The sequence below is a fragment of the Lepisosteus oculatus genome, chromosome 4 (genome assembly GCF_040954835.1).
Source record: "Lepisosteus oculatus isolate fLepOcu1 chromosome 4, fLepOcu1.hap2, whole genome shotgun sequence".
Lineage (NCBI taxonomy): Eukaryota > Metazoa > Chordata > Actinopteri > Semionotiformes > Lepisosteidae > Lepisosteus > Lepisosteus oculatus.
In genome coordinates, this window is record NC_090699.1 from 19,567,380 (window position 1) to 19,592,233 (window position 24,854).

A 24,854-nucleotide genomic window follows, 5' to 3' on the forward strand; every position below is an offset into this window, starting at 1 on the left:
AAGGAGATAGAGGCCGAGCGACTCTCTTGACACGCAATACATCGCATCTCGCCATACACAGCAAAGGGCGAATTTCACTGGCTGCTACAGTTACTGTAGTGACACTCTTTTAGAGGCATTCAGACCTTTGGAATGATGATGACAGCAGGACGTGGGTGATGTAGGGATGTATGAGGACATACTGGCCCTGCTCTGATTCCACTCTGCCTTACCGCAGTCTGGGTTCCCATGGACTCGGGATCCCACCAGCTCCCCTCCATGTTGGTCCACACACCAGCACTCCCCCCGGCTCTGGTCGCACTGCAGCTTCCTGTAGTAGCCGTCTTCATCGCAGCTGGGAATGTACATCCCTAGCAAACACAACAGACGCAGGTCACGACTGGAGAGCCACAGACTCTTCCCAAAATCAAACTGGTTCTCAGTTCCTGACCTGACCTATAGCTGACTAACCTGTAAGTTTACTGGCCCAAGACCCTGGAGTATCAAACATTGTGTACTTCCTGGGAAAGGCAGAGCACATGGCTTATCTGACTGGCCCCTTACCAAGAGGATGCAGTAGGCGATAGGTGCTTACTTCCATCCCTTTCCCAGGGGACTAGGGAGGCCTGGCAGACTGCAACACTGCATTGCAACGCTGATTTACTATGCAAGGGGATTTACAACCGATTGGTTTTTAGCAGAGGAGAAGAATGCAATGGAAAACCTGTGCAGTGCCCTTGGGGAGTCCCGAAGTGTATGGTGCCAAATCCAAAGCCCTCTCCCAGATGCCAGTTCTGCTCTCTAATCCTCGTACTGATTACGAGGTAATCCCTGCCTCGCGCTTGTGATCTGTTTAATGAATCGCGCCGGATCCTGCCGAGAGTGCTGTGTCACACAAACATCCCGCAAAGGCCCCACAGGTCACACACCTGGCCCCTGTGTTTTTACTGAGTCTGGTCCCTGACGGTCACTTACCTGGCTTTTTTTTGGCCACCTCTTGCACTTGAATCCTCTCGAGTTCAGCAAGGCAAGGAGGCTCTGAGAAAGAAAAGAGAAGCCGCAGTTCTGTGACAAAGTGCAGCGCACTAGAATATGTGCTGTGTTTCCAGATCACTTCTTATCATCCACCTGTCTGTTTGTTTTTCACTAAATCTACAGCACTGTCCTTGAGTGTCTGGGACATTTTGTGCATGAAGACTTAGTTTCATGGGAAAAACCCAACCACGGTATAAGGACATCTTCACAGCAACTCTCACTCAATGAGAAACAATGTAGAACAGTTTTTGGCAGCCTTGCTGGAGTCTTGAACATTGGCCGTTTCTGCATCGCTGCCCAGCTGAATGTTGCATTCTCAGCGTCCTGGGAGCCAGGATGTCAACAACACAGACGATGCAGTACAGCTCTGCCACGGAAACTTCCAGTGCATGTTCGTTCCCTTGTAACAACGAGGAGACAAGCTGTGTCAGGCCCGATTGAGCCAGCAGAGCTCCAGTGAGACTTGTCTGCCTTTGATCAAACGTGAGCAGTGTTAGTTCAACTATGAGTTCACGTCAGCAGCCCATTGGAGTCTGCTCTGAACCACAGTGTAGGGGGAACTCAGTCATCTGCAGAGTCATTGTGAATGTCGGACTGTAATAACAGAGTCAAGGATAACGACTCTTCCAGGACAGTCACGTTCAAAATACAAATCTAAGATGAGATCACTTTATCGGCCATATACAATTTCCTGGATTAGGAATTTGTCTTTTCGCATACCCCAACTTGCTCTTCATGAGACAGGGAGAGAAGCATGGGGTCAGAGCACAGGGTCAGCCATTTTATACAGCACCCCTGGAGCAGTCGGGGTTAAGGGCCTTGCTCAGGGGTCCACTGGAGTAGAATTTCTTTGCAGGTCAAGGGATATGAACTGGCAACCTTCCAGCCACAGGCGCAGATCCTTAGCCACAGAGCCGCCGCACCAGATCTAAATCCTATTATTGGGAATCAGACTGCGAGGCCGGATCGCTTTTGGCAGCGGGCCACTCTTTGTATTTTGCAAAGTCTGTAAAACTACAGTCACAGTCTCTGATTTCCAATTTTAGCACACAACTTCAGCAAAGCCCTATGAGATTCTTTGTTCTGATGTCTTTTGTAGGCTATTAATATCTTTGATTTTCATGAGAACTACACTGCTAAGCACTTTGAGATGAAAGTACCGCTTTTATTCCCAAGACACCACATGGACCAAATGTGCAGAGAAACTACCTTGTTAAATATTTCCCAGTATCCAGAATTAATCCACTGTTGACATAAAAACGAATCTTGCATTTTTGAACAGGTAGTCACGATTGTCTAAAACTAGTTATTGTTACCTACACCTTTTGAGTGGAGAGATGTGTCAGTGTGCGCTGGCTGCAAAGGAACAAGTAAAGGTTCATTCCATGCTGAAAAACAGAGAAACAGAATATTTGGTCTGTCTTTGGGTTTGAGACTCACAGCCCAAATGTTGTGTTTCTTCTTTTTCAGTATTGAATGAACCTCTGCTTGTTCCATTGTCAACTAGACGCCCACTGACACAGCTTTAGTGCTTGTCTGGATTCTGTCTCCGACTTGACAGAAACTTACTTTCCCTCCAGAAGCAGAAACACCACTCCGCGGTGGAAACCTGCCCATCTTTGTACGTGTCGCAGGAGTTGAAAAAGGGCCGGATGCAGATCTCGTACTTGTCCAGGTTAATGGCCGCCAGTTCGGACTGGTCCAAGTAGAGGTCGCTGTTGGTGTCAAGTCTCGAAAACATCCAGCCGATGGAATCCTTACAGCTGGCCACAAGGCTCTTATCCAGAACTGCAGGTGAATAATAAAGTGTTACTGCACCAGGTATCAACCGAGAACAATTTCCCAATTACAACTGATGACCCAGGAGGTGACCATTTAAACAACAGGGCTTTTAGCCAGATCTGAGTAACCTACCTTGCGCAGGACTACGACAAGTGTGCCACCACCTGCAATCTGATCTCACAAGCATCCAGGTGCCAGTCCAGAGTCCTCACCTCTCCTCCTCATTGCTGAGCACTGCAGCTGCACGTTGTTAAATCACTCGCTGCCGTCCTGTGAGGTATCTTTTTACCCCCTCCTATGTTCAAGAGGTTCTGAAATTTCCATTCCTTTTCCTGCCGCCAGCTAATGTCCCCAAGGTGTGCATGTGTAAAGAGTCAGTAGTTACCCTATTGATGGGGCGGGGGATTTAGAAAAGAGTCTGTCCCCTGTCTGTAATAACTTCTTGCCTCACTTCATTCTGAAATTGCTTCAAAGAGCCGGGAGTCACTAGAACTGAGCCATTTTAGATTGGTTGGCATGAAATTATCTTTACTCCTGCTATTAACTCTTTTCTAAAAATATTTCTCCTAAAAACAAATTGGATACGGACAGCTCTGTCAAGCTGAAATAATACATATTTCTGCAGGACGTTAACAGCGAAGGAGGGATTTCGGCCCAGTGGCCCCCCTTACCTGAGGCCGTGCTGGCTCCTGGCCTCCCTGAGCTGTTCTGCTTGGCGTTTCCATGAAGCAACTGGAACCAGTCCCTGAGGCGATCGCCCAGGTCAGCCAGGTCCTGCCCAGTGCAGCTCTCTGAGGGACAAAGACACCAACCGAGTCGGGGAATCAGCCCGGCAGCAGAGAGGCAATTTCCAGAGCAGCATCTACACTACACTGTACTGGGAGACCGGTCGTGGCCGTCCTCCCGATGGAGGCCAGTACCTGGAGTGGGGTAGTCCCAGACCATTGTTGCTCATGGTACTGTAGGTGTTCACATTGCCTGGTGAGCACCTGACAGTGGTCTTGAGGGTTTTACAATGCAATACTTAGAGGAAGTTATTAACTGAAGTTCAGGAGGAATATCAATGACAGGTCAATCTGACTTAGCAGCACCTAGTCAACATCATTCCAAAACTAGCTACAAACTGTATACTGAACTCAAACGCTTCCCTTTGCATTTTGTCTCAAGCATCCCTCCTCCACCCCATCTCTTCATTGCAACTTCCCCTTGGTCCACTCCCTCCGAATGGGGCTCGAGCTTCTTCATCTTATGGCCAGGACGATACCCATGGAACAAGCAGGTTAAGCCAAACGTTTCTCACTAAGTATTCCAAACATTTACAAACCATTCAATTCTTGGATGTTGTCGTCCATAGTGAAACGCAGTATTAAAAAGAAAAATTGGGCAATTGCTCTTGTTAGCAACATTTAGGCCTGTTGCAACACAGGAATTCATATTGGTGGAGATGGAGATGCAGCCCACATTTCAGAGCAGGCAGCTCTGTCGTGCCGCACTGCTCAGCCGTACTCACCCTGTTTGCTTTCGGAGTCGGATGTCAGGGAGGTGTCTGTGGCACACGGACACTGTCCAGTGCATTTCACAGTCAGCTCTTTCCCAGTCAGACAGCCCTGCTGCTCCAGTTTACACTGCAAGCACACAAACAAGAGGGCGAGGCCCTCAGTAACTGGCAGCAAGTGCCTGGGGCTTCTGCAGGGCAGTGGTGCTGTCCATTCTCAGACCGTCGTCTGCACGATGAACTGGCAGCAAGAGTCTCATCAATCAGCTTGCAGCAGACAGGGCAGTGATGTGCAGCTTCTATCCACATCAAATATTTATTGTAGTGACGGGGGAAAAACTGCTCATTCAAATGACTCAATTTTTGAGTGCAGATTATACATTAGTTTGGTTGATGCTTTTACCCAAAGCAACTTATATCTGTATCGATTTACACATTGTTTTACTTAAGCCGTCTGAGCCGCAGAAGAGGTGAACAATCATTGTGCTTTCTCTTTTTAACAAGGCTGAAATTACAGACAGAAAGAAGTAAAAATGAATTCTACAGTCATTCTTTTAATTTTTTTTAAATTTGCCCATTCAACGCCGAATGCCTATTCCATGCACAGTGCAAGTCTCTTCATGCACAGAAATGTCTAAACCAAAAAAATGTGCTGTGCAGTGAAAATGATCATTCTACATGTGGCTGGCTTTTAGAATTTTGTGACTTCAATTATTTAATAGGAACAAAAAAAATTCTGTAAGACATCAAGCCATGTTTTGCTTTCAGTTCATAACTTAAAGCATAGGGAACAGCGTTTATGCTAGGTCAAAACCCATCCTGACTAGTCCCAATTGAAGATTAGTTTGCAATTTACAATGTGAATATACAGTATGCCGCAGTATAAAGTAGCATCATGAGATACATTTCCTTTACCTGAGAAGCGTAGTTGTGCCCGTCGGATCCACACACTGGAGTAGACGCAGACACTGGACAGGGCTTGCAGCTGTTGTCTTGCAGCTTTACTGCAGGCTGTTTGATTCTAAGTGCAAGACCCAGGGCAAAAGAAAAATCAATTTGGAACGTACTGTGAAAACAGGCTACGATTTTCTGTTGAGCTGTGTTGAGCCAACAGATATTTTTTTTATTGAGAAACATCAGGTATGCACAGAGTGGCCCTGTCTTCACAGGCCTATCGGTCCGCTTATCAATAAAGGCAGTTTTCAGAAGGATGGCAATTATGCAATTGTACAATTTCTCAATCCCTGTCATTTCATCGTGTATCTTCAGAGCCTCATAATCCTCTTCTGTTTAAAAATACCAACACACCATCTGGAATTAATTTTCAAAATGTTGTGCCCTTTGAACATCTACAGTTTTAAAGATTTGTTGCCCATTTTGGTGACCTGACATTCATGGCTTGTATTTAATGACGAATTTATCTTCAGGTATCATATCGTTAGGAATGATTAACTCTCATGCAGATTTCCCATTTTCCCACACTTGTAAAGAAACAGAGTTGCACACCTCATGGGCAATTTCCCAGATGAGGTTCTATTTTGAAAAAGATTAATGTCTGTCACTGCAGATAGAACTTGCACATAATAATGTTTCACTCCATTACGTTTTCTGATTATTCTCCCTGCTTATTGAGCACTAGCTAATCTTTCCTGTTTTATGTCAGTAAGCTAAATATATATTTTGGGGGGTTTGGACAGTGAAAACCTGCAGGTCAGAGAAAGGATTAAATGGTCAATGTCTGACCTCTTATGTAAAAAGAAAGGTATTAAGTATCTGCACACTTGGATTATGTTTCTCACACTGTTTTAAAATATATTAATACACCAATATCAACAGGAAATTAACCAGCAACAGCAGTATTTTCCAAGCAATATGACTCATTCTTGCCACATGTGATCCATTAATGGATCCACAATAGTCAAGGGCAATGCTGTCAAAGACACTATCATAATTTAGCTTTAGTTATCTGTGAATATATGGAACTGCTACAGGTGATGTGGCCTGTAGTTATCATCTCCATATTACCTAATGTTGTGTCCTAAACCTCTAAAAAAATTCAGCGCATAAAGCAAGCCTGAATAAACTTGGAGGCTGCTGCGCTTTTTGTCCAGGCATGGCGTTAGATGCCCCAGGCCCGTTGCTCACCTCTGCTCCAGCTTCTTGCGGTTGATGCACATGGCCCGCTGGTAGCCCTGGGCTATGCAGACTTTGTGCCGGCTGCACTTCACCTTCTGGCACGGGTCCTTGGTGGTGTCCACAGCTGCAGACACAAAGTGATTCAGCACGACATCACAGGGAAACAAGCTGCTCCGTGCTGGCTGTCTCCCAGAGATCAATCACAGAGCAGGGCACCTCTCCACCACATGTCAGTGCAGAGGAGGCACTCATATTTTATTGCCATCTTCCTAAATGAAGGCAGTGTCTCATTCAAATGCATCTGCCTTTAACCCGCTTTCTCCTCTACTTTCTTCAGAGCCTCTCACACGGCTATGGAGCAGCTGTGAATCTTTCAAATCGTAGTAAACACTGATTCTCTATTCCTATACACTACTTAATAAATTGATTCATATTTCAGTCATTTTCATCATTTGAGATTGGAATATCATGTATGAGTTGAATGGATAGCAGCCCCGTCGCAGTAAAGCAAGACCCCAAATATTGTGAGCCAGTTCTCATCAATAGAAGGGGACACTATATTGTACATTCAGACTGCTTTCTGCAGATTTCTGTCACAGTCTTGACAAACAAAGACATTCCAAAGAGAGATTAATCATAAATGTTCTGAGGAAGAACCAGTTGTTCAAGGTCAAATGACAAATGAATTGCTTTCTAAATCTCCCTGATCATTGAGACTATTTCCATTGTTTGTTTTTAAATCACAGCACAAAGCACTTGCAGACAGCCCTTTTTATATCAGATGAAAGGTTTTCTTTCTATAGAGTGTTGGAAGGCACAGGAAAAATGAGAACATAAGGACATTAACATAGTGCAAAACGGACAGCCATTCTAGCTTGTTTGGTACTTAGTAGCTAAAGCAATCCAGCCAGATGTTATCCAGCCATTTCTTGTAAGAAGCAAAAGCATCACTTTTTTCAACACCGCTGTGTAGCTTGTTTCATACTTCATACATGGTCCATATTTGCAGCTCTTTGTGTAAAAAATGCATATTGTTAAATCATCCTCAGTGTGAAATACACTGCCCCAAAGTTTCTATTTGTGTTATTCGTGTTCCAGCTGACTTTGTCAATACCTTTGAGAATCTTGAATACGCAAATCTGTTTAGCTCAGGAATGCATCTATTTTCTCTTTTCTGGACTAATTCCAGAGCAGAAATGTACAGTATGTGGTGACTGAAACTGTACTCCAAATGAAAGCTTACCATTGTGTCACACAATATTAACATTACATCTTTCAATTTTAATTCTACACTTTTATCTAGATATTCTAAAATTGTAAGCCTCTTTATATTGCTTTCCCATGTTTTCCAGAAGAAAAAAAAGAATGTGTGATATCACATCTGACTTAAGTGACTGCTGGAAGTGTTTTGTTAACAGTCTATGAATAACATCTCTTGTTTCTTTAAGTGCAATTTCTGGAGATGAGTTTATGTTGTAGTGCTTCTAACACCTGTACACTTCTGCCTCTTCCATGATAACGCTGCCTAATATATTAAAAACCTTTGCCTTTAGGTCTTTATTATATTAGGCAGTGTTATCATTGTCATCAGTATTAGTGCAGCCTGTTCTCAGTTTATGCCTTAATAAAAACTTGTGCAAAAAACTTGTTTATATTATATAAGCCGTTTAACTCAAAAAGTTTTTATTTATTATCTCTGGGACACTTTTCTTCATCCTCTACTGTTTCATTGTAATTTTAAAAAGGGCATTTATTATTCAGCCTAGATTGCAATAATCTTTTCTATTTGTGTTTTTTCTTATACATTCTATAAAGCACTGCCTTACTCCTTTAATCTGATAGAAATTCCACCAGATTATGCTTCTGCATTAAAAGAAGTACACTGGGTCCTAACTGGTATGTTGTTTAAGATTAAGATGTTTAAGAATAGATTTACCTGGCTTAACAGTGTGCTGTAGTACTATTTATAAGGAGTTATAGAAGCTTCAATAAACCACAGAAATGCACACTTAGTGGCTCATCATAGTATGAGATAGGAATCAAATCTTGGTCCTTTGGGGTTGCAGACAGTGTGACATTTACATATTGACATATTTAAAGGAATTTGCTGGGCACATATAGCACTCCATGCCTCATAAATGACAAATAAAGCTCCCAGGCAAAGAACTTTCACATTCATCCTTAACTAATGGATCTTGACAACTTCAAATCCAGATACAAAAAAGTAATTGTGAGCCAGGTACGAGATTCTGAAACTTCTACGAAATACAAAACAAAACTTGCGATGTGTACACACAGTAAGCTGTCAATGTGCTTCCACTTGGCCACAAAACTTTGAGATCTTATAATAGTTAGAAGCATTTCAATTAATTATAAAGAATTTGACAGCCTGGAACAAAAAGAAAATCCATATTTAAAATCTGGTGCTAGAAACTGCAATATTTTTCACTATAAAAACAATATCATATGTATACTGTGTTATCATGGGTACTGTATTTCAATACCGCTTCAGCACATCAGTCATTACAGTTTTTTTAAAACTTCAGTGACTTTAACAATATATCTGTTTCCTCCGCCCACTTCCCCCCCTTCCTGGCTGGATCAATGGTTCAACCTGAGTTAATTTACACTGATGTATCAGTGTAATGGAGGCAGTAATAGCTCAGTGTCGTCTCAGTTTGGCGGACACCTGTCAGGGTGTGAAAGATCTTTACTTTAACACTCACTGTCTCATCGATTTCCTCCAAGAGGAAAAAGCACAGAGGGCAATATACAAGGAGTAACTGCTCGGACTGCACCCACAGAGCCATTTATTCATTGTCCCGTCTGCCAGGGAAATTATGGCTGTTTAGTTTACCAATCCTTAAACAGCCACTGTCTTCATCAAACCCATTTGAGCTTGATCTTGAGTGAACTCAGTGTAATAAAACACAGCCACTGTTTCACAAACCTTGAGGCATGCTGGAAAATCGTGCTTTAGCCAGAATGAAAGGAACCCCTGAACAGGTGAGGAACAAGATGATAATAATAATAATAATAAAAATAATAATTACGCCACCACCAATGTGCAGCCCCACCTGGATGATGTGACGGCAGCCATAGTGCGCCAGAACGCTCACCACACATCAGCTCTCATGTGAGGAGGAGAGCAGAGTAATGAAGCCAATTCATAGAGGGGGATTATTAGGAGGCCATGATTGTTAAAGGGCCATTGGGAAGCAATTCAACACATGTATAACACTTATTTTCCTTTACCAGTAGGGATAGGTATAAACTGAAACTTCAATTTCTATTTCACACTGTATGTTAGTCATGTTGTAATTTTGAGCAAAAACAAACTTTGTAAAGAATACAAATAAATTACAGTCAGAGTAATATTACAGAACTGATTGCATTGCTTCTCTTCTCTTCCACTATGTTTCAGCTCCTTATCACCTAGGAAAGAAGAATACTACGAATTGTTACTTCTCAAAATATTTAGAGAAACTAACCGGGTAAATCTGCGAAACGATGTGAAAACATACAGTACATAAAAGCATAGCTGCACTTCCTCCAGGTATTTCACTTTGTACTTTCACTTAACAAATCTTGGCAGCTTAAAGCAAATATGAATAGAATGATGTTTCCATGGAAACTGGCACACTGTGTTGATACTGGCATTTACTGAACTGTGATTTGCTGCTCACAAATAGAACATGGAGGCCCTACTGCTGCCTTTCTAAAGCTAAGGAGCAAAATGTGTTTCACAGCATGGCTATACTAAGCTTACAAATCTAAAACACAGAATGAGTCTCCCGTTTTGTAATCTGCCCAAATCCTGCTTAGCAGGGGAAAAAAGCCAGACAGAGTAGATTTAATGTATCCTGAGGCTGGTACAATTTGTACACTTTCATCTCTTCCATCCTTTGTTTGTGCTTGGTAGCCTTCAACAGAGATACCCTCCTCGCCAAACACTAATTCTAATGCCAATAATTAAGCCATATCTGGGGATAACGTGCTGAGCAAAAGACAGACTAGAACAACTCAGAGCTGTAAAGAAACTGAACATTGTTTGCTGTCCTCCCTTCTATGTTAGATACCTCCACTTATTTGCTTTAATTTTGTATAATGTATCTAATTATGTCAATTTTACTTCTATATTGTTCTGCTACTCCATGTATCCTTTGCACTAAGGATGATGTCATGTAATGTACAGGTCAGTGAGGGTTTTTAATGCAGGTATACCTGAATGAAGGGCTGAGCAAAGCCAATCTTCCAAACAGCTAAGAGTGACACCACCTCACAGCTGACATCTGTCTCGTTTCAAGCTGCGTTTCACAAGCACTCTTTTGTAAAGAAATTACCTAAAATACTTTGTACAAAAACTGTTTTCAAACTGCCTTTCACTGGAGGAAGATGGGCGTAGAGACTCTATGCATCCCGATGAAAGAAAGTGACATGATTCAATTTCATATGAATTTGGCAGACATTAATATTTTGGATTTTTAAAATGTTCTAAATAGGAGGAAGCATGAGCCTCCCTCTTAGGTGAGGTAAGTACAAAGGTATTTCATGCGGTGATGTTTAATTAGCAGTCTCTTATTAAATCAATAAGAGGTGGCTTGTGAACATGACACTCTTTTAGGTTGGTGCACTGCTGCTGTCTTTCCCATGTGCATTAGATTATATTCTTGTGCTCTCTCTCATGGGAGGTGCAGTGACTCAGCAGCACCTCAGAAACAACCCAGTGAGACCTGGCATTGTGACACAGCAACACTGCGACCATGAACCTGGAGACACAAACATTAATATAGACATTTCCTATGAATAAAAAAATATTTTGTTCACAATACTGATAATTTTGGCGCTTATTCAGAGGGGGTTGGGATTGAAGGAAAAGCGGTCGAGCACACAGACTTGCCAGAAACAAACATGTAAACTGACCCACAAGAGGGTGATAGTGGAAGCCTTCACAGCAATCACAGCAATTTTGCAACCCAAGGAGTGATGTCAAAAAATGTCCAGAATTATTGGTTTTAATAAACTGTTCTTTTTTGTAGAAATATCTATTTGTGTTTGATTATATGGCCTTAGTAGCAGATTTACTTGAATACTCTCTCATTGGCCTTGTCAGCCAAAACCCACATGCATCTACATCGTTTATACAGCCCCATAATATATAGTTCAGGTGGGTAGCTGCGTCAGCATGCGTAGGCTGGAAAGGAACAAGTAATAGTTTAAACCTATTACTTGTTCCTATAATATATAGTATACATTATGTATATAAAATTTATATAGCCCTATAACAGATGGAAGAAATTTAGAAAGTTGCAGCACCTTTACAAACAGTGCAGTGTTTTAATTTTTTGCCACATTTATCCAGCTCTTCAGCACCGAGAACGTCCATGGTATCTTGCTAGCTAAGTAAAATTCAAGCAGGGCCAGGGCCTTGGATTAAACACATCTGGAGATATTTCGGGAATATCCCTAGGTGGATCTAGTTGACAGACCATTTTACAGTTAATGTATATCTATGTAGAATGATCATTGGACAGCAGAGTAATAACCTCGTAGCCTGTTCTGCTCAGGTCTCAGAAGCTAGGCAAGGCCGGGCCTCGTCCGTTCCGAGAGGAAAGGCCTTAAGAGTTTTTTTTGCTTCAAACGGTGCCGGTGCACGTGTAGGCGGGGCTCTTCTCCCTGGACTCTTATCTGCATGCCAGTGCCCCAGTACAGTGACCAGGGACATAGTGCTGGTCATTATGTTAACCCCTAACTAGGTTCCACATCTCTCCCTGCTTTGCCTGCCCTGCTATGCAGTGGGGCTGTCGACTCATAACTGCTGCCACCCATCTCCCAGGTGTGGGCTGCACCTCAGTAACTGGGCTTCTTCGTTTAAGCAACGTACTTCCACTTCAAGGTGCTTTGGGATGAATAAAGATATAAAGATGCCAGTAATTATAATCGTTATTTGAATTGTTGAATTTTGTCTGTGGTTTGTCTGTGGTTGTGGTTCCAAACATTCTTCTGGTTCATAGCAGGGAGGCATGCCTCTGGCTACCCAGCTGGATTACACTAAATCAGGCGTTTGAAGCATAAATATCAATAAATGCACCACACTGATGTCTATATCTTTAAATCCTTAAAGGAAAGATATCACACTGATTTTGTAATGCCTGAATGTGACAAATCTCTGGAGCTCCACTTTTCTACTGCCTTATTAATTCAGTTTTAGAAAGAGGCAGATCAATGAGGCCCGTTGAATTAGTCCCTTTGGGAGCAAGATCAATGCTATTAAAATGAATATTGCCCCACGCAGCTGAGAACAACGCCCTTTCAGATGCTCACGTTGGACAGGAGGATGAGGCACATTACTTTAGAATAGTAATCACGCCCTCCTTGGCTTTCAGCAGAAATTCCCACACCACCTCACAGTGAAGCGCAGTGGGCGGACTGGGGATAAGGAACTTTTTGTTTTTCCAGCCCGTCCATCTTATCTGCAGAATACAAAAATCCTTCTGGAACACGCCGGCTCACTGTGGGATGAAAAGGCAGAACACAGGCTCTTCTGTAGCTCTGTTTTGCCTCCTTATCTATTCCCTTTTTCTCAAAAGAACCGAGGGAAGGGAGTACAAACACGAGACAGGAGGCACAGGTTGATTTATATCAAAGTTGATGTTTCTTAACACTTAAGGTGGTCTCTGTAACTACTCTTTATTAATGTCAGAGCTTTGACAATTGCACAATTCCACACTGACATTCAAGCTCCAGAACATTTCAGTTATTTTAAGGGCTTTGATGACCCTGGTTACAAACAGGTAGCTCAGAAAAAAAACTCACCACAAAAGACTACAAGCTACCTTAGGGGCTGTGTGGTTTCAGATGTGGTAATTAACAGTGAGTCATTACACTTAACATGGACTGTTATTTGACTCTATACCTGATGGAAGAACACAAAGAGAAAAGAAAAAGAATTAGGTGCATCATCCTATGTCGACTACTTTGATTCTTGTCAGAGGAGTAAAATATTTGGTTTATGCAAACATTAAAAGGCTTCTACAGGACAGGACTGCTCAATGGGAATCAGAACCTGGTTCTGAGTTGCGACTTGGCTGTCAGAACCACAGAGTCCCCTGCCTCTTGCAGCCAGTCCTGTAAATCAGTCAATTTCCACTAAGAAGAAACAGCAGTCACACTGACTGCTAAATAAGCCCCTTTTAGCTTCCACTGTTATACGGCCACAGTTGTAATTACACAATGTTTTACCTTTCTTGAGGCATTAGCTAATGGACTGCTCACTTTTGAAAGCTTACTTTTTACATGCAATCAATTGAAAATGTTTTATTGTAAGAGGCCCTTTAACGAATCCATATTCACAAGTTGGGAATGACCTCACCACATTCGAGGGCAATTAAATGTAGTTTGAAGGGCAAAAGCACCCTGCCGAGAAAACAAATGAAAGATTTATAATGGAAATTTTCACATGCAAATGTACTTTGATCACACACATTAAGAACACTGAAATGTGCTGGTCATTCTGAAGATTTAAAGCTTTTTTTTTCAAGAAAGCAGTTAAAGAAAGCTAAACTATTTCAATAAAACATCCACCGTTTTGAAATATGCATTTACTTTGGTCTGACCTTCACATGTGGTTCTTGTGTCACAGCTAGACTTCTGAAACCAACATGATGGTGATAATAAACATTATTTTTATTTTTCATTGTGATGGCATTGCATCTATTTTAGAGTATGTACAGTAATCTAGCATTACATTAAACACTTACTTTAATACACAGTGAACCTTCTTCCTAATAGCAGTGTCACATAGTGCAATGAGTCAGAATACACTAAGTGGTTGTAGCACAGTAGATGAACTCATTAGAAATAACAATGTTGAAATGTTTACTACATAAGGAAGGTTTTTATACACCTTTTATAGAAACATTTATGCACTGTCGATCTCTGGACAAAAAAAGACCAAGGAAGTGAACAGATCAGATCAATTTCTATTGTTCAGGATGAATAAGCTATTTTATAGCTATGCTGATGTTGAGTATTTCTTTCTGCATATAGAAATATCCACAGAAACCCCATTACAAGATACAGAGAACTCTCTCAAGTTCACAGTTAAAATATAAAAAAGAACCTGCTGAGATTTAATTGTTAATTTTGTAAAATAAAAATGCTTCACCTGGACTGGTTTCCTACTGTATGTATGTAAGACTATTGTTTTGACTCATATGATACCACTAATTTCATGTGTAATCAAACATTTTACCACAAATGTGAATAACATATAATATTGGCTAGCATTGTTTTAAAGGTTTAATCCTTTATACTTACTCTCATCTGATCCTTGGTTTTCATCCCAGGTTCGGATATAATCATCCTACAGAGAAATAAAAATGTTTTTATTGTTCAAAAAGAGCTTATAAAATACTATATAAAATAAAACACACTCTGTTTCCTTAAAGCTATGAATTGAATTTCTACAATCTTCCCAAAAACCTGTTCTCTTACAGATGGTTATGAATTTGCTATATGTATTACTTTTAGATTATTTTGAAATACATATAATTAAAAATGTATGAAAAGCTGTTTACACACTATAGTATCCTTATAAATTGTATTAAAATATATGTATTTAATTTAAAAAATGTAAAATTATGGTGAAAAATAATTATCAACTTTGAGGAGAGTCACTGAATGATACAATTATTGCATCATTTCCTGTCAGGTACATTTCATTGAATTTGACCCCACAGAAATGAAAAGATGCAAAAATAAATGATTGTAAATGAAGCATAACTCACACAACAGATGAGAATTTGTGACAAAAACAAATGTTCTCATGAAAAAACATCTACTAATTAGATATTTATCTCTTTGAGAACCGCAGTTTAGTCAGCACTTTTAAAACGCTAAAAGCTTTCTAATTGTTTGAAAAAAAAAACAGGAAAAATACTTCATTGTACAACAGCAGCAAAACGACAAGGGGAGTTTACTGGTCATGTCAGAGAATTCCAGTCTGTTGCCAGGCCCGTGTGTCTCACAAGACAGTTTTAATTTTAATTGATCCAAGAAGCAGGCTTTATGCTACGATATACAAAACAACCCAGCTGAGGATTGAAGGTTCCCACAACGGGCAGGGAACATCACAGGTTTTGAGAGCAGTGGTCTTCCTTATCTATTTATCTTCCTGACTGGGAATATTTCCTAAGGACCACCGTCTTCAAAGTGTTCCTCCCATGTACGCGCCATTGAGACATCAGATGATTTATTAATCAGACACGCAATACAAACAGGGTTTGATCCTGTTTTGTCTTGAACTTTTTAAAAATATTCAAATGAGTATAGACATCGTTGTTAGTAAATCAATGCATAACTGGAAATTCACGCATTCAGAGACAGAACTGGAAGGCTCATAAGGCAGAAATTCACCATGGATGGGATGTCAGTCCATTGCAAGGGTTTCCTCTTTAAATAGAAATTCATTTCAAACTTTCTCCATGAGTAGATGAGGGACCATATACCTCAGTGGTGTGAAATACTTATAATTAAAATCTTCAGTTTGCCCATTCCTTGGGCTGAGTAGCTATAATTAGACGAGGCACATCTAGACAAGTGCCGATACTCCTTGTATTGACTCCATCAAGACGGGAGCATTTATAAGCTTCCTCAGAAATTCAGCTTATGAACTGACAATATTTAACGGTTGGGATACTGTAACTCTTTCACATCGCAGGCAGTGATTAATGAAAGACAAGCCCATTGAGTGGTTGCAGTTCAGTCCACTTCAGTGTTTTCACACCTTAAAATCTGATGAAATATAAGCTCCAATAAAAATGAGGAAGACCGTCAGCATTGTTATCCCAAAGTTGACTTGCCCTTTTGGTATCTTTCACAAATTGAATGCGTACAGATTCAGGACTGGTTGCATTCTCATCATCGAAGAGGAATTTCACAAGTGACATTCTGTGCAGGTTAAAAAGCAGCCAGGCCTCTGGCACTACAGCTGTCATCTTCTTTCAGCGGGGAATACAGTTGAAATGGATAGGCCCATTTTTCATTGTGAAAATACTACTATTTTTTTTTGTGTCCATAGAGAAGAAGGTCAAGGTTTAGGCAACCATGCCTCAGTTCAGAAGAAGAGTGCTCTCCTTCCCTCCAGTGCTGTCATCTGTCATTTCACAAACGCTTCTGAAGAAGGTATAATTACTGTTATGGTATGATTTTTTTCATGTCATCTGGGATGTTTTCTAAATAACCTATAAAGTCTGGATGAAAAGATTTTGTTTTACATTTGCTACAGTATTTTGTTTTGACTTTGAGCCTGATTTATTTCTTGAAATCTGATTTATAACTTGCAAGAATACAATATCATTAAAAATCATTAGATACTTGGCAGGCATTCACAGTCTCCTTCTTTAAAAAAAAAAGATCATGACTGAAACTCTCTGCCCGATTTTCAATTAGATTGTAATACCGGTAACATTCGTTTTCTCACCGTTTGAAGCACAGGTGAAAGAACATAATGCATACTGAGCAATGGGCATTTTGAGAAAAACATGTACATTTGAGTAAGCTTGTCTGACAAAAGCAGAGTGCTTGTACAGATCCAAGAGATGTTCAGAGCCCAGTCCAGACGCTGCATTCTTGGCAAATCAGATAAAGGTAGCTCAGAACTTAGTTCTTCAAGAGGATGGTCCTGTGCCTTAATAATTCTTATTCAGCGTGATTCTCCAAAGTCTCCATGGGGAATGTCATGACTTTTTTATTTCATGGTTATAGCTACACTTACCCTACTCTTATCAAGCTCTGTTTAGCTCTGTTCCAAAAAGTTAGGGCTCTCATGTCCATCTTCCCTTACAATTGTGACACTAACTGCATATAAAAAGCTTTTTCCTTCAATGTCACCCCTTGCCTCCCTTCGAGTATATTACCCAATGGAGATATTAATGGGCCTAATTAATGCAGGCAGGTAACACCTGTAAGTTCAGGAAACATTCTCTGGGGTTAAAAAAAGACGTCAGACAAAAGTGGCACGAGCAATGTACAGACTTAGAAACAGCTACTAACCTCCACTTCCTGGGGTAAAGAAGGCAGGGCAAGCAGAAGGGACAGAAAAAGAGAGAAAAGTCATTAGAAACAAATGATCATCTACCACTCTTTCAGTCAACAGCACAGACAGGTCTTTTAGAACAGTTTTAGAAATGGCCATCCCATAGTTAAACCTGCCATCAGTTTTATCGTGTCTCTTTACAAATACCAGTCTAATATTTTTAAGTCAAATCAAATTTCATTAAAAATGTAAAGTGCACTGTGCTTTAAGCCAAGGACCATCAGTAAGGACTCCTCTGAGATGGAGAAGTGGTGGACTTGAATGCGGTGGACTGTATTAGGATTGCCTCAAAACAACGTCATCAAGTGATTCACAGAGCTGAGAAACTGGGATGTGCCTTAACAAACAGAACTAGAAAAGGCCTTTTAAAGCTTTTTGGAATCATGAACACAATAGTGAATATTAAAAATGCTTGTTATTCACCATTGTTATTGCATACAAAACAGACTGACACACAGTAACTTCAATCAATCCTTTAATGTGTATACAGCTGACACATCTAATTAAAAAAATTCTGGATTCCAGACTTCTGGTTTCATTACTGCACCACTAACTGAAACCTAAAACAAAAGCAATGTCAAGATATACAGCGCTTACTGAAAGTCTACACATCCTATCCAAGGTTAACTCAGAAGAAATTTGTAGCTCAAGCAAAAGGTTCTTGCACCAAGGACAAACTCAGGGGTGTGTAAACTTAACTAAAAAAATGTTCTAGTTTTTAAGTACTGTAGCTTCACCATGGACAGGACACCAGTCTCCTGCAGGGCACACAAACACCCTGGACAGGACACCAGTCCACTGCATTTAGGACAGACCTAGGAGAAAACTCATGCAAATACAGGTGGACATGCAGAAACAGAAGAAACTACAGTCCAAGAGTTGCACTACAAACCCTGCCCACTTCCAGTAATATATATTGAAACTGTACATATTCATTTTGGAACTCTGAACTGATGCTTTTTACAGAACATTTAAAGAAAAATGCACCTTTTTAAATGTGCTCTGGAATGATTCTTTGTGCATTTAATGCTATAGAATGCTTTTAAAAGCTTTTTCACATTTGTTTTCCCTTTTTAAGTCTCAATAAATTTGGAGGAGTTATGAGTGCAATAGGCTCCTTTCTGCAACTCATACATTAAATACAGACCCATTTGAGAAATTTATACCTGTCTCTTTAGCATGGCTCTAGCCTCACGTAAAATATATCACTATAAAAATTTACGGCACATACTCTGGGTGCCAAAAAGGCCTTCGAAAGCTATAAACCGTGACACCTAAAATAAGTGCTTCTTCATGGAGAAAAACTGGGCCAAGCATTTACATATCGGCACCATAGTCACAGCAGTATATGTTATCTTAATTGAATAGAATTAAAGTGAAATTATATCTCAGACACTGGTGCTATAGTGCCTGCTACACTGCAAATGGATGCCTGCTGTGTCCTAATTCTTCTGGTGAGTCTGTTGACTGTTGAAGGGGAATTTGCTGATGCCATATAGAATATTTATCAGTGGTAAAACTCTGTGCTGCTTTGCAGAGTGAATTATAGTTCCTAATGTAGAATAACCTTGTCCGACCTACTGAAGTTCCACATTAGTGGGACTTGATCACTAAACTTTATATCCCCTGCATTAATCTGCTGCCTTTGATGTGCACGTTCCTGATGCTGCCACTTCTGCATTATTTAACATGCTATTTATATTAATGCCAAACAGTACTGGAAAATATCTTGTCAGGGACCCACATTTCAAATCGATCATTATACAGGGAATGATAAAAAAACTCTGTGTTGAAGGTATATAATGCCAGCTGGAAAATAAATCCTAAATATCTACTGTAAATAGTGGTCTCAAATCTTCAAACTATGCCAAACCGAAGGGTTGTCCTTGATTTAACATATAGGCCTCTTTCAGGTCAGCACAAGGCATTTTATCATAAGTTGGGTGCTAGCAAAAAAAGGTCTAAGGAAAGAAATCCCCCTCTTTCTAACTGCTTTCCAGTATCGAATGAAACTTTACTTGTTCCTTTGGAGCAAAGGCACGCTGACACAGCCTGCAACTCATGACTTTACTATGCTGCCTCTGAAGGAGACTGGCCATCCACACAGCTCAACTGCAGCAGATTCCATCAGGACTGTAGTGCTGAAGTTGCTGAAAGTAGTGCCGAAGCAGACAGTGTGCTCTCAGTAGTGTGCCTTCTACGTGCTCTTCAAGTTGCGCTTCAAGCTTTTCAAAACAAAATATCATAAGATTCCCAAACGTCTTACACATTTTCTAATGCACTTATTTCAGTGGTCATCACTATTTACTAAAATTTATTTCCCGGAAAATGCAGACACAAACCCCACACAGACACATCTTTTGGTATTGGTCATGTTCTGAGGAGTCGTCTGTGATACACACAAGGTTCAATACACCAAACATATCTGGCTATGAAGAAAATCACCTACTACTGTCATCAGCGCTATAGCAGACATCCTACATAAATTAGTCATTGGTATGGATTATTCTTATCCTTATTTTCCTTCTAAGAACTATGCTATTCCATCCATCCACTTCCACCCTGGACAGGATGGCAGTCCATCGTAGGGTTGCTATGCTATTCCCTAAATTAGAAATTTCATTTTAATGTATATTGCTGCACATGCACATTATGTTAAGGCACATTAAATGTATAATGGGATCGTGAAAGCTTTCACTCCTAATTTTCTAATCATGCCGCTTAGTATATTTCAGGTAAGTCGCCAGACAGTGCTTTTTCAACACAGCAGTGAATTCATTGAACCAGTGGTGGTAGTTTATTTCATTCTGCAGATACACAGCTTTCATTTTTGTTCCCATCAGCTGTGTTTCCTTGTATCTCTTTATCTCATTTCCCAACAACGCCTTCATTAACTTCATAGTTCAGCACAGGATTTCTTACCAAGTTTGACATTCAAGAGCAGTAACAGATCTCGGGCTATAAAAGGCCTGTTGTCACTCTTCCAGGAATGGTTACCTTTCTGTCATTTTGTGAGGCCGAGGGAACAGGATGCCACCTCATCAGCTGCAGAGGCTGGTCTTGGGAGGGAGACCTTTTCTAGAGCCACTTTCTAGCATCAAGACCAGCTTGATCTTCCATGATGTCAACCAAAGACTCGACCAAAAAAAGCAGCCAATAGAACTCCAGAAAAAAAAAATCATATGACTCTGGAAAACCTGTGCTGTGGGGAAAAAAAACCCAATACTGAACTGTATCCATTGATTTCTGAGTCATTTTCCATGTTGATATTGCACAGTGTTCACTTATGTGCGTTAACGCAGGGTCGATCTGCAATTTATTCAGCATTCAAGAAAAGAAACGGCTCGGATTTCTTTGCTAAACTTACATGTGCTTACTTACTGCTGTAAACTTGTGTGCCTTCAAATATAAAATACAGCAGGAATGATTTTAAAACAAAAGAATTTGGACATTCAATTTAAAACATATTTCACATATGCAAAAAGTATTCCCCAGTCGTCCCTAGTGTGCTGTGCAGGGGCTTAAAACCCAGTTTCCTGAAATGTTTCCTTTCCAAATCCAAAAAAGTGGCATCACTCATCCTCAGGCTCTAGCAATCAGCAATTTGCAGCAATTAGTCCCTAAGGTCTGTGTGTTTCTTTAAGTGGTGTTGAAGCATCACTTACACTGTGTACATGGACCTAGATATTGAAGAGCTCCAGCTGAGAAATCTGTGCCTCCTAGCTGCCCTCAATCCATCATGTGCAGTGCAGTATTATACTAAGAGGGCTGCAGTTGAATTGTCGTTCTGACTGACTTGCTGCCGAGATCAAACAGAAACAGAATGTCTGGATTAGAAGAGAGACGTGTAAAGACAACAATTTAAATGTTTGTTTCAGTTTTGTGACTGGAATAACCTAGAGAAGCCAAACACTGTAGCAGAAACTCAGGAGAGAAAATCCTGCAGTGTCAAAGCTTAGAGAAATGCAGGTGCTGGGCAGAAAAGAGCAGCAATCCTTCATTTTTCATAAGAATATTCTTCCTTAATCTTTATTCTCACAGTATAAATACATCTGACCACAGCCTGAGGATGGATAATCTGCTTGCTCTATTTGTTCACTCTTTCCTTTAAATGCTTACATATCAGCCATTCTCTGAAATGTGTGGTGAGTTCAATGTCTGTTTTTGACAGGCCTTATCGGTGCTGAAATGCATATTGATCATATTTACATTCTTGTTATTAACAAGATTCTGGGAGACAACACGGGAACTTTTAAAAGGAACTATAGGGTGTTTTACTTTTTTTTTTTACTTTCAAAGACCCTTTAAAGAATAATGGGAGGTTCAAAACATCTTGTCGCAATCGAATTCAGAGAAAATATGTACAGATGCACAAAAAACAGGTCTAATTTTTACATTAACTTCATATATCGATTTATTGAGGTAGAAGATCTCATTATTTTTTGCTATATTCACCATCAAACAGAAAAGACTTCTCCATAGGTAACAGGTAATTGGTAATTAGACCACAATGTTGTTTCTTTTGTACATCAATATAAGTATCTTACAGACAAAAAGTCATAATAATTGACCCAATTAAACCTGCACTTCATGCTGAATTATGACTGCCTGATTCTTCATCTGTTTTGAAACTCTTAGTTTGTCAGCAATTTGTTACAATTTGCCTTTTGCAAAAATTACGACACTTAAGTACATTACAGTAATTACTCTACCAAGGTGACTAGAATAAGGCTGATTGATCTATTGATGGTACACGTCCTTAATCTTAATAAAGGTCGTAAAAAAAACAAGAAAAACAACTACTGTACCGTAAATAGCACAATGTGGGGGGCTTTAACTGAAAGTTAATTTTCTAAAGCAACAAAACGTTCTCTTCTGAGAAGAAGCTGAATCGCCCCAATTTATCTAGATTTTTTTTAACGTTTGTCTTCAGCAGCATAAAGACGGTTAAGTGTTCACAGGACGCATAATAGTAGTCTTGTCTGTACATTTATCTGCTTGTTTGCAGTCGCTGTGGGGTCGTCACAGGCAGAGATTTCAGCGCCTCGCTGGAGGGCTGCAGTGGCTATTTCTAAGGCAGCTGTTCAGCGGTTGCCAAGGAGCTAATAGACCAGCAACAAACTGGATTTGCTCACACCACCAATTTGCAGCACGCTTGCGAGTCATTCATCACCATCTTCTCATGTGCATCACGGCCGTCCTGTGTTACAGGAGGGCTGTCATGTGTAAGATGCCGAGTTCTATTTCCCTTTGTGTGCTTCTGTCGCTGGCGCCTGTATCAGCATTTTGATCTCGGGCTTCATCCTATTGTAATTCAACTGGTGTTTTAAATTTCTTCAGCTACAGAGAATCGGTGTACCCAATAACCACATCAGATAAGACCGAACTGCAAGACTGCCAGTTTTTTCTTTTTTAAATTTATGATTTTTCTTCTACCCACCCGATTTGGGTTTTTCATGTGTCAGCTCACAGCTGTGAATGCCGCGACCGCACACGGGGGAGAATGAGGAGGTATAGGCAGACCCCTCCGACCCTCCCTAGCTTCGATATTCTTTCAGTACGTCACAGGCAGCACAGCTCCATACCGAAGGATCACCGCTAATTGGAGGAGAGGCGCATCAGAGCACCACATGCCTGCAAGGGGTCAGGAGGCCACAGGGGGCGCCTTGTCACTGGGAGATGAGAGCCCAGGCCAACTAATCCCACCCCCATTCTCAGCGGTGCACAGCTAACAGTGGGCCACTGCTTGGGGAATCCCAGTCACAGTCATTTAGTCACCTGACCCAGCCTCGAACCCACAACCACTGTACTCCTACACCACCACACACACGTAAGCCAAAATTGAACTGTCCCCTCGATAGCCCAGTAAAATTGTAACAGGCATAATAATATTTAATATTAACTAACCATACTACTTTTAACCACACTATTTTTTTGCACTGTTCCAAGAATTACCTTGCACTGTTTTTGTCCTGTTAAATTTTCTGTTTGTGGAATTGTGCACAGTTTTCGATTACTTGATTACATGTTATTTATGTTATGTTATTACATGTTACTGTTATTGCTATTGTGTTACTGTCTATTGTCTTATCTTCTGTCCTATTTATATACTGCACCTGAGTGACTAATGAGAAACACTTTTCATTATACTATGCACCTGTGTAAGTTTAATGACAATAAAGTTGAACTGAATTGAATTGAAGACAGAGGAGCTTAACCTGCATTTGGGCAAATGGCTGTACTTGTAAAGCCACTCAGGAGATGGTCATTCCAAACATCCATATAACAAAAATACCAGCAGCGGCCTAGTTTATTCCCGTAACTGAATAGCCATTGTGTAGAGCCCATACATCAGCTAGCAAGCAGGACCTTTTGTCCGCTCCACACAATTACACAAGCTGGTAATAAAACAAGCTCTAAATGTCATCAGAAATATTGGAAAATGTTTCTTATTGCTTCATAGTGCATTAAATCTAGCCTGAAATTAGAAACAAACACAGACAAGACATCAAAAGCTTACTAACCTTAAAAGAACAGCTTTTAATAAGTGTGTCAATGAATGTACAGCCAATCAAACTGATTCAGAATACTTAAGTACAATGGACGCTGCATTCTCACAAACAATATGTGCTTGGGATGAGATGAGAAATCACGACCTATTTTGTTTGGCATCCACATACCTGTACGATGGGTCTGATGATACTCTATAATATGATGTGCTTTGAAATCTCATGAATGTCCTCTGCAAACTTATTCTGGAGATGAAAAATTTGATTCTCCGTAAAGCAAAAACCTGGTTAAGACAAATGCCTTCATATGAAAATAAGGGTGCCACACTTGAAAAATAACAATAACACCTCAGAATCACAATTCTTTACACCACAAAAACAAAAGTTATAAAAAAGGTTATGACACAGCTCTCACAGCTCTCACATAAAGACACAAAACAAAAGTGAAAAATGAAAAACACACTGAAACATTGTGCACGATACAGCTGGAAGATGCTTATCTGTCTCTTGTAAGTGCTGTGCATGCCTATGGAGAATGTCAGAATATCAATTCATTTTAGAGCATGCCCAGGAATGACTCCAGTAAATTTGTTTCATGAGCCAAAGATTCAGAGTATTATTTAGTTTTGCATGTCCTTCAGGGATCTACAGTTTTTTCTGTAATGATAAAAAAATACACACAGTTGGCAATGCCCAGGGTACTGTAAGTATGCATTTAATTAAATCTGCAATGGGACAAATTGAGATTTATTAACATCCTGTATTTTAGCAATAATCCAGATGAAATGTTATATGACCTGAAAGCACTGAACAGTTTCAG

At 40.4% G+C, this 24,854-nt stretch overlaps 1 protein-coding gene across 1 annotated transcript in view; it reads right to left on the reverse strand.

Moving 5' to 3' along the window:
- spock2 (SPARC (osteonectin), cwcv and kazal like domains proteoglycan 2) overlaps nt 1-24,854 on the reverse strand; it is a 49,516-nt gene that overhangs the window by 6,434 nt on the left and 18,228 nt on the right. The window contains exons 2-9 of the mRNA XM_015346346.2: nt 14,747-14,792; nt 6,437-6,551; nt 5,207-5,312; nt 4,307-4,421; nt 3,468-3,587; nt 2,584-2,802; nt 955-1,017; nt 213-350 (exon numbers count right to left, since the gene is read on the reverse strand). Coding sequence (XP_015201832.1) covers nt 213-350; nt 955-1,017; nt 2,584-2,802; nt 3,468-3,587; nt 4,307-4,421; nt 5,207-5,312; nt 6,437-6,551; nt 14,747-14,792 — 922 coding nt within the window. The remainder of the gene's footprint in view (nt 1-212; nt 351-954; nt 1,018-2,583; nt 2,803-3,467; nt 3,588-4,306; nt 4,422-5,206; nt 5,313-6,436; nt 6,552-14,746; nt 14,793-24,854) is intronic.